This window comes from Lampetra fluviatilis, chromosome 37 (genome assembly GCF_964198595.1).
Source record: "Lampetra fluviatilis chromosome 37, kcLamFluv1.1, whole genome shotgun sequence".
Classification (NCBI taxonomy): Eukaryota; Metazoa; Chordata; class Hyperoartia; order Petromyzontiformes; family Petromyzontidae; genus Lampetra; species Lampetra fluviatilis.
The window spans coordinates 2,298,658-2,311,609 of NC_136311.1; the positions used below are offsets into that span (position 1 = coordinate 2,298,658).

A 12,952-nucleotide genomic window follows, 5' to 3' on the forward strand; every position below is an offset into this window, starting at 1 on the left:
CAGTACTAGTACAGCACACCGGTGTGTTGGAGAGAACATCCATTGCAAATGTTGTGGATATGTTGTGGATTTGCTCTCCAACACACCAGTGTGCTGTACCAGTAACGAATTGGCATGTTCTGTTTACGTGACAAACCTTACTAATTGGCTGTGTAGGGTGGTGGCGGGTTTAACGACACATTTATATTTACCCGATCTAACGCAAAAAAACTTATATTATGACCGTACATTCTGTTTTCCTATAACGTGGTAGGTGTGTTCCTGAAGAACGCTGCATTATGAAAAATAGCGTTATAATAATAATCATTGTAGGGTAAATCACAGTCCGCGATAATGTGTGAGATGCATACGCAGGCCGAACAAACACGGAGGCACGTGGGTAGCATCTAGAAGCATCCAGCAGCATCCCGCCTTGTGTGATGCTACGCCGAAGCAGCTGTACAACCGCTTATTCCTACTCACGCAACGTAGTTCTATTCACTCGATGGCATTATATCCAATTCCCATCCACGTTATAAAATTGGCGTTATGAAAACATGGGTTATAGCAGAGCAGACTGTACATACGTACAGCAAAGAAGCAGGAACAGTACGGTACGATGGCTTTCGCTGAAGTTCCCACTACTGCCCACCTTTCCTGCCTTTGTGCGGCGCGTCCGCAGTTTGACACGAACGGGGACGGCAGGATCAGCTCAGCGGAACTGCGTGAGGCTGTGGCGCAGCTGATGGGGGAGCAGGTGTCGGCCCGGGAGATCGACGAGATCGTGCGCGACGTGGACACCAACGGAGACGGACACGTCGACTTCGAGGGTAGAGGCGGCGAGCGGACATCACCCACTGCCAATACCACACAGCCAGTGTCACGCACTGCCAATACCACACACTGCCACCATCATCACTACCAATACCACACAGCCAGTGTCACCCACTGCCAATACCACACACTGCCACCATCACCACTACCAATACCACACAGCCAGTGTCACCCACTGCCAATACCACACACTGCCACCATCATCACTACCAATACCACACACTGCCAACATCACCACTACCAATACCACACAGCCAGTGTCACCCACTGCCAATACCACACACTGCCACCATCATCACTACCAATACCACACACTGCCACCATCACCACTACCAATACCACACACTGCCACCATCACCCACTGCCAATACCACACACTGCCACCATCACCCACTACCAATACCACACACAGCCAGTGTCACCCACTACCAATACCACACACTGCCACCATCACCACTACCAATACCACACACTGCCACCATCACCACTACCAATACCACACACTGCCACCATCACCCACTACCAATACCACACACTGCCACCATCACCACTACCAATACCACACACTGCCACCATCACCCACTGCCAATACCACACACTGCCACCATCACCACTACCAATACCACACACTGCCACCATCACCCACTACCAATACCACACACTGCCAACATCACCCACTACCAATACCACACACTGCCACCATCACCCACTACCAATACCACACACTGCCACCATCACCACTACCAATACCACACACTGCCAACATCACCCACTACCAATACCACACACTGCCACCATCACCCACTACCAATACCACACACTGCCAGCATCACCCACTACCAATACCACACACTGCCAGCATCACCCACTACCAATACCACACACTGCCACCATCACCCACTACCAATACCACACACTGCCACCATCACCCACTACCAATACCACACACTGCCACCATCACCACTACGAATACCACACACTGCCACCATCACCACTACCAATACCACACACTGCCACCATCACCCACTGCCAATACCACACACTGCCAGCATCACCCACTACCAATACCACACACTGCCACCATCACCACTACCAATATCACACACTGCCAACATCACCCACTACCAATACCACACACTGCCACCATCACCACTACCAATACCACACAGTGCCACCATCACCCACTGCCAATACCACACACTGACAACATCACCCACTACCAATACCACACACTGCCACCATCACCCACTACCAATACCACACACTGCCACCATCACCACTACCAATATCACACACTGCCAACATCACCCACTACCAATACCACACACTGCCACCATCACCACTACCAATACCACACAGTGCCACCATCACCCACTGCCAATACCACACACTGCCAACATCACCCACTACCAATACCACACACAGCCAGTGTCACCCACTACCAATACCACACACTGCCAACATCACCCACTACCAATACCACACACTGCCACCATCACCCACTACCAATACCACACACTGCCACCATCACCACTACCAATACCACACACTGCCACCATCACCCACTACCAATACCACACACAGCCAGTGTCACCCACTACCAATACCACACACAGCCACCATCACCCACTGCCAATACCACACACTGCCACCATCACCACTACCAATACCACACACTGCCACCATCACCACTACCAATACCACACACTGCCACCATCACCCACTACCAATACCACACACTGCCAACATCACCCACTGCCAATACCACACACTGCCACCATCACCCACTGCCAATACCACACACTGCCACCATCACCACTACCAATACCACACACTGCCACCATCACCCACTACCAATACCACACACTGCCAACATCACCACTACCAATATCACACACTGCCAACATCACCCACTACCAATACCACACACTGCCACCATCACCACTACCAATACCACACAGTGCCACCATCACCCACTGCCAATACCACACACTGCCAACATCACCCACTACCAATACCACACACTGCCACCATCACCCACTGCCAATACCACACACTGCCACCATCACCCACTACCAATACCACACACTGCCAGCATCACCCACTACCAATACCACACACTGCCAGCATCACCCACTACCAATACCACACACTGCCACCATCACCCACTACCAACACCACACACTGCCACCATCACCACTACCAATATCACACACTGCCAACATCACCCACTACCAATACCACACACTGCCACCATCACCAATACCAATACCACACACTGCCACCATCACCCACTGCCAATACCACACACTGCCACCATCACCACTACCAATACCACACACTGCCAACATCACCACTACCAATACCACACACTGCCACCATCACCACTACCAATACCACACACTGCCACCATCACCCACTGCCAATACCACACACTGCCAACATCACCCACTACCAATACCACACACTGCCACCATCACCACTACCAATACCACACACTGCCACCATCACCACTACCAATATCACACACTGCCAACATCACCCACTACCAATACCACACACTGCCACCATCACCACTACCAATACCACACACTGCCAGCATCACCCACTACCAATACCACACACTGCCACCATCACCCACTGCCAATACCACACACTGCCACCATCACCACTACCAATACCACACACTGCCACCGTCACCACTACCAATACCACACACTGCCACCATCACCACTACCAATACCACACACTGCCACCATCACCCACTGCCAATACCACACACTGCCACCATCACCACTACCAATACCACACACTGTCACCATCACCCACTACCAATACCACACACTGCCACCATCACCACTACCAATACCACACACTGCCACCATCACCCACTGCCAATACCACACACTGCCAGCATCACCCACTGCCAATACCACACACTGCCAGCATCACCCACTACCAATACCACACACTGCCACCATCACCCACTGCCAATACCACACACTGCCACCATCACCACTACCAATACCACACACTGCCACCGTCACCACTACCAATACCACACACTGCCACCATCACCACTACCAATACCACACACTGTCACCATCACCCACTACCAATACCACACACTGCCACCATCACCACTACCAATACCACACACTGCCACCATCACCCACTGCCAATACCACACACTGCCAGCATCACCCACTGCCAATACCACACACTGCCAGCATCACCCACTACCAATACCACGCACTGCCACCATCACCACTACCAATACCACACACTGCCACCATCACCCACTGCCAATACCACACACTGCCAGCATCACCCACTACCAATACCACACACTGCCACCATCACCCACTACCAATACCACGCACTGCCACCATCACCACTACCAATATCACACACTGCCAACATCACCCACTACCAATACCACACACTGCCACCATCACCCACTACCAATACCACACACTGCCACCATCACCACTACCAATACCACACACTGCCACCATCACCCACTGCCAATACCACACACTGCCACCATCACCACTACCAATATCACACACTGCCAACATCACCCACTACCAATACCACACACTGCCACCATCACCCACTGCCAATACCACACACTGCCAACATCACCCACTACCAATACCACACACTGCCACCATCACCCACTACCAATACCACACACTGCCACCATCACCACTACCAATACCACACACTGCCACCATCACCCACTGCCAATACCACACACTGCCACCATCACCACTACCAATACCACACACTGCCACCATCACCACTACCAATACCACACACTGCCACCATCACCACTACCAATACCACACACTGCCACCATCACCACTACCAATACCACACACTGCCACCATCACCACTACCAATACCACACACTGCCACCATCACCCACTACCAATACCACACACTGCCACCATCACCACTACCAATACCACACACTGCCAGCATCACCCACTACCAATACCACACACTGCCACCATCACCACTACCAATACCACACACTGCCACCATCACCCACTACCAATACCACACACTGCCACCATCACCACTACCAATACCACACACTGCCAGCATCACCCACTACCAATACCACACACTGCCACCATCACCCACTACCAATACCACACACTGCCACCATCACCACTACCAATACCACACACTGCCACCATCACCCACTGCCAATACCACACACTGCCACCATCACCACTACCAATACCACACACTGCCACCATCACCACTACCAATACCACACACTGCCACCATCACCACTACCAATACCACACACTGCCACCATCACCACTACCAATACCACACACTGCCACCATCACCACTACCAATACCACACACTGCCACCATCACCCACTACCAATACCACACACTGCCAACATCACCACTACCATTACCACACACTGCCAACATCACCCACTACCAATACCACACACTGCCAGCATCACCCACTACCAATACCACACACTGCCACCATCACCACTACCAATACCACACACTGCCAGCATCACCCACTACCAATACCACACACTGCCAGCATCACCCACTACCAATACCACACACTGCCACCATCACCACTACCAATACCACACACTGCCACCATCACCCACTACCAATACCACACACTGCCACCATCACCACTACCAATACCACACACTGCCAGCATCACCCACTACCAATACCACACACTGCCAACATCACCACTACCAATACCACACACTGCCACCATCACCACTACCAATACCACACACTGCCACCATCACCACTACCAATACCACACACTGCCAGCATCACCCACTACCAATACCACACACTGCCACCATCACCACTACCAATACCACACACTGCCACCATCACCCACTACCAATACCACACACTGCCACCATCACCACTACCAATACCACACACTGCGAACATCACCACTACCAATACCACACACTGCCACCATCACCACTACCAATACCACACACTGCCAGCATCACCCACTACCAATACCACACACTGCCACCATCACCCACTACCAATACCACACACTGCCACCATCACCACTACCAATACCACACACTGCCAGCATCACCCACTACCAATACCACACACTGCCACCATCACCCACTACCAATACCACACACTGCCACCATCACCCACTACCAATACCACACACTGCCACCATCACCCACTGCCAATACCACACACTGCCACCATCACCACTACCAATACCACACACTGCCACCATCACCACTACCAATACCACACACTGCCAGCGTCATCAACTACCAATACCACACACTGCCACCATCACCCACTACCAATACCACACACTGCCACCATCACCCACTACCAATACCACACACTGCCACCATCACCACTACCAATACCACACACTGCCACCATCACCCACTACCAATACCACACACTGCCACCATCACCACTACCAATACCACACACTGCCACCATCACCCACTACCAATACCACACACTGCCAGCATCACCCACTACCAATACCACAAACTGCCACCATCACCACTACCAATACCACACACTGCCACCATCACCCACTACCAATACCACACACTGCCACCATCACCACTACCAATACCACACACTGCCACCATCACCACTACCAATACCACACACTGCCACCATCACCACTACCAATACCACACACTGCCACCATCACCCACTACCAATACCACACACTGCCAGCATCACCCACTACCAATACCACACACTGCCACCATCACCACTACCAATACCACACACTGCCACCATCACTCACTACCAATACCACACACTGCCACCATCACCACTACCAATACCACACACTGCCACCATCACCCACTACCAATACCACACACTGCCAGCATCACCCACTACCAATACCACACACTGCCACCATCACCCACTACCAATACCACACACTGCCACCATCACCACTACCAATACCACACACTGCCACCATCACCCACTACCAATACCACACACTGCCACCATCACCCACTACCAATACCACGCACTGCCACCATCACCCACTACCAATACCACACACTGCCAGTGTCACCCACTACCAATACCACACACTGCCACCATCACCCACTACCAATACCACACACTGCCACCATCACCACTACCAATACCACACACTGCCACCATCACCACTACCAATACCACACACTGCCACCATCACCCACTACCAATACCACACACTGCCACCATCACCACTACCAATACCACACACTGCCACCATCACCACTACCAATACCACACACTGCCACCATCACCACTACCAATACCACACACTGCCACCATCACCACTACCAATACCACACACTGCCACCATCACCACTACCAAAACCACACACTGCCACCATCACCACTACCAATACCACACACTGCCACCATCACCACTACCAATACCACACACTGCCACCATCACCCACTACCAATACCACACACTGCCACCATCACCACTACCAATACCACACACTGCCACCATCACCCACTACCAATACCACACACTGCCACCATCACCACTACCAATACCACACACTGCCACCATCACCACTACCAATACCACACACTGCCACCATCACCCACTACCAATACCACAGACTGCCAGCATCACCCACTACCAATACCACAGACTGCCAGCATCACCCACTACCAATACCACACACTGCCACCATCACCACTACCAATACCACACACTGACACCATCACCCACTACCAATACCACACACTGTCACCATCACCACTACCAATACCACACACTGCCACCATCACCACTACCAATACCACACACTGCCACCGTCACCACTACCAATACCACACACTGCCAGCATCACCCACTACCAATACCACACACTGCCAACATCACCACTACCAATACCACACACTGCCACCATCACCCACTACCAATACCACACACTGCCAACATCACCACTACCAATACCACACACTGCCACCATCACCCACTACCAATACCACACACTGCCAACATCACCACTACCAATACCACACACTGCCACCATCACCCACTACCAATACCACACACTGACACCATCACCCACTACCAATACCACACACTGCCAACATCACCACTACCAATACCACACACTGCCACCATCACCCACTACCAATACCACACACTGCCACCATCACCACTACCAATACCACACACTGCCACCATCACCACTACCAATACCACACACTGCCACCATCACCCACTACCAATACCACACACTGCCACCATCACCACTACCAATACCACACACTGCCAACATCACCACTACCAATACCACACACTGCCACCATCATCACTACCAATACCACACACTGCCACCATCACCCACTACCAATACCACACACTGCCAGCATCACCCACTACCAATACCACACACTGCCAGCATCACCCACTACCAATACCACACACTGCCACCATCACCACTACCAATACCACACACTGCCACCATCATCACTACCAATACCACACACTGCCACCATCACCCACTACCAATACCACACACTGCCAGCATCACCCACTACCAATACCACACACTGCCACCATCACCACTACCAATACCACACACTGCCACCATCACCCACTACCAATACCACACACTGCCAGCATCACCCACTACCAATACCACACACTGCCACCATCACCACTACCAATACCACACACTGCCACCATCACCACTACCAATACCACACACTGCCAGCATCACCCACTACCAATACCACACACTGCCACCATCACCACTACCAATACCACACACTGCCACCATCACCACTACCAATACCACACACTGCCACCATCACCCACTACCAATACCACACACTGCCAGCGTCATCAACTACCAATACCACACACTGCCACCATCACCACTACCAATACCACACACTGCCACCATCACCACTACCAATACCACACACTGCCACCATCACCACTACCAATACCACACACTGCCACCATCACCCACTACCAATACCACACACTGCCACCGTCACCCACTACCAATACCACACACTGCCACCATCACCCACTACCAATACCACACACTGCCAGCATCACCCACTACCAATACCACACACTGCCACCATCACCCACTACCAATACCACACACTGCCAGCATCACCCACTACCAATACCACACACTGCCAGCATCACCCACTACCAATACCACACACTGCCAGCATCACCACTACCAATACCACACACTGCCACCGTCACCCACTACCAATACCACACACTGCCACCATCACCACTACCAATACCACACACTGCCACCATCACCACTACCAATACCACACACTGCCAGCATCACCCACTACCAATACCACACACTGCCAGCATCACCCACTACCAATACCACACACTGCCACCATCACCCACTACCAATACCACACACTGCCACCATCACCACTACCAATACCACACACTGCCAGCATCACCCACTACCAATACCACACACTGCCAGCATCACCCACTACCAATACCACACACTGCCACCATCACCCACTACCAATACCACACACTGCCACCATCACCCACTACCAATACCACACTCTGCCACCATCACCCACTACCAATACCACACACTGCCAGCATCATCGACTACGAATACTATATTACTTTCACCACCAAAACGAAACACATCTAAAAAGCACGTGTCACCCACTAGCAGCTTCACACGTCGCTATGACTGCCCGGGTTGCCGTGGTTGTGCCCAGAATGTTTTCAGGCGTTGTACGGAGTTTTTTTAGCAGGGTGCCCGACGTTTCGTTCCATGCAGTGGGAGCTCTCAAAGAAGCTCCAGTGCGTGAAACGAATCGCAAGATCCGCATCTGATCCCAGTATCTTCCTCTTCCCTCCTACCTCCTCACCCTTCCTACCTCCTTGCCCTCGTAACCCCTCTCCCATCGCTCCCGCAGAGTTCGTGAAGATGATGTCGCGCTGATGGGCGGGACCGTCCCGCGGGCGAGCGGAGCCGCGAGTCGCTCGACGACGCCGCCACTCATCCCACACATCGTACCTCCCCCCCGACCCCACCACCCAGCGCCCGGACCCGGTCACCCTCTCCCCGACCTGCGCTTCCCTCCCACATTGAAACGTGGCGCCTCTCCGGCGCGCATGTTTCGTGTTGTTCCCGCGTGCCCGTTGTTCGGAGCGCCATGTCCGACGTTTTGCTGCACGTGCCGGGAAAAGCTTCTCCTGCTGGGAAGGAGGCTCCCAGCACGTGGAGCGGAGACGTCGCGCATGGCGCCCAAATGGCACGCGGGCGACTCTCGCGAGAGCGGCGACGGAAACACCGAGGGGAGGTTGGGAGGGAGCCCGGAGCCGATGACTTTAGTCAGCGTTACCACCTTCGATAGCGTCAATCGACTGGGTGCTCAAGTAGTCCACTCTCATTAGCTCTCGACATACATGGGGAGTGCTGAGGTGTTGCTACATTAGGTGGTACCAGTTTCTGCTCTCGCCCGTGGGCTAAGCGTCTCCTCGCGAGTTTAACCACGAGTTGTCAATCCCCATCCTGTATCCAAATGTACTCACCACCTCCACCACCACCCCTCGTATAGAGCTGCTCGACACACGGTGCGTTTGAGCGACTCTTTCCGTGCAAGCCGCAGCAATGAAGACCAGACCAGATAACGTGACGCACCGTGCAATGCAAATTCCGTTCGTCCTTAACGTCCTTGTGTGTGCGCGCGCGCACGTGTGTTCGTTCCTTGCAAAAGCGAAGGCCCTTGCCTGATGTATCTTTATATCTATAACACACACACATATGCTTTGGAGCTAGTTCTGTTAGTCCCCTGTTAAGTAAAGCTGCCAGATTTCTGGGAGGTCATCCAGGACATGGTGACGAGCCGACAACCCCCCTCCTTCCGTCAGGCCGTGCCGTTTCCTGTTGGCATGAGTTGAACACCAGGCCAGGAGAGCAGAGGCCCCCCACAAAATCCGGAGTTTTTGCGGGGACATTGGGACAGACTTTGTGAACCCACCGGGGCGTGAACCAGAAACATGGCAGCCACCGGTACCGGAACGCAGCTGCCCTGCTGTAGCAACAGGAGGAAACGGAGGAGTTTGTACTTAATTCTAGATTTGAAGTTTTCGTGACTGCAAGGGTCCATACTCTTTGGTTCTTTCGGTAAAGTCACGTGGGTGAAAATAAAAATAAAATAAAAAAAGTGAAAACTAAATTAAATCACGACGTTTCGGGCGCAACACAAGCTTCCTTCATCAGTTGGGGAGTTTGTACTTTTTCGCCAGAGCCGTTGTTATTGCACGCACACTGCCCGCATCGGTCCAGATCCATCACTCGTGTCATCCCCATAGTGACCCCACCGTTAGAGTCGCGACCTCCGAGATAACAAAAACATGTCGGGACACATCATGGTAAAGAGGAATCTCTCACGATATCAGAAAATGGGAGCGCTGTGTGTGAACTCATCGATTAATTGGTGCATTATTATCATTGTTGTTATTCCAGTGAATAAATAAACACAGGGACTTGTAAGGTTACAGGGAGATTGACAAGATTTGCCAGAATGGGAGCAGCTGCCTCCTGGGAAAACCGGGACAGGTGGCAACTCCCGAGTTGTTCTGTGAAGCAACAGGGTTGTCAAGCTGCTGCTGCTGCTGTGGGGCTACGTTGTCAACAGCAGAGGCCCGTGCAGCAAAATCCATTGTTGTACTGCACTTCAATGCTCCCGCGTCAAGCCCCTTAAATACATTGACCCACACTTGACCACCGTGGTGAAATGTGGTCAAATAACTTTAACAAAAAGGCGGCTTTCGCAACCAATAGTATTAACTTTTTGGGTTAGATATCGCGTAAATGTAACTGTTGTACACACACATCCACGCAAGAAAGCCATGAAGGTTTCTATTATTGGTTCTTTCGGTAAAGTCACGTAGAAGGGAAATAATAAAATAATAAAAAGAAAACAATGAAATTCTAACGTGAGAATTTTTTTCAAATGTTCTTGCTGCGGCTTTCAGACCTGACGATGTTTACTTGCTGCAATCGAAACATCGTGATAATTTTATATTTATATTATTTTATTATTTCCCTTCTACGTGACTTTACCGAAAGAACCACGAATATGAATCCCTGCAGTCACGAAAGCTTTAAATCCATTAAGGTTTGTCACGTGATCAGAACGTGCCCAATGTATTACTTCTGGCAAACGCCTGATGCTGCTGATTGTAACCACCAGCGAGACATCGATCCGTCGATTGTAAATGTTGTGGTTTTGCTCTCCAACACACAACCGGTGGTGCCGAAGTAGTATAACCAATGTGCACGTTCCGTTCACGTGACACATCGCGATGACGTCACGCCACGCACTCGTCCGCTCCCCGTCGACGTTTTTAGGCAAAACGGCGTCATCATCGCCGCCCATTAAATAACCTCCCCTCCCCTCCTCCCTCCCCCCAAAGTAAAACGTTGGAAAGCGTTAAAAGAATCCGCGCACGTGCAACGAATTGACCCCTTTGCTTAAATCGCTGTTCGCGGTTTTCTTCGGCGTCGCCTCTCCCTGCTGCTTTTAGGGGAGACGTTCTCTCTCTCTCTTTTGGGAGTCGGCGCACGTCGTCGTTGGGTAGGCAGGCGGTGCAATCTCACCCCCGTGGGACGAACAACATCCACGGCGCCCGCTGGAGGGTTGACGACATCAAACGCGACGGGAGTGGCGCTGACCACCGTGTGTGTGCGTGTTGCCAGCACTTTGAAACTCCGTGTGACACCATTCCATCACCACCTACCCCGTAATAAAGCCTCGGATTAACAGGGCCCGGTGCGAGCGTCATTTTTGAACGAATGAACAAAGAACGTCGAGGCTCGGTCAGATAATCGTCCCCATCCAGCAGTGGAGCGGCGTGTGCGGGTTTCCAGCTCGCGTCTTTAATTCGAGTGAAACTGCCGTCCGCCTTTGACGAAACCCACGTGGAAGGCGCCCGGATCTCGGAAGCCAATCAGCGTTGAGCCCTGGGGAGTGCACGGGACGGGCGGCCACCTTGCTCGACACGCAGGTGCCACAGGTCGCAGGCAGGTGAGGGCATTGCGAGTTAGAAGCAACTGTTGTACTGTAC

At 52.2% G+C, this 12,952-nt stretch overlaps 1 protein-coding gene across 4 annotated transcripts in view; it reads left to right on the forward strand.

Annotated features, from left to right (window-relative positions):
• LOC144945214 (calcium-binding protein 1-like) overlaps nt 1-12,652 on the forward strand; it is a 37,922-nt gene extending 25,270 nt beyond the window's left edge. For all 4 annotated transcript variants that reach the window (XM_078873534.1, XM_078873536.1, XM_078873537.1 and 1 more), the window contains exons 6-7: nt 662-809; nt 9,793-12,652. In XM_078873534.1, the coding sequence (XP_078729660.1) occupies nt 662-809; nt 9,793-9,818 (174 nt within the window). In that variant the 3' untranslated portion in view covers nt 9,819-12,652. The remainder of the gene's footprint in view (nt 1-661; nt 810-9,792) is intronic.
• The last annotated feature ends 300 nt before the right edge of the window (nt 12,653-12,952 follow it).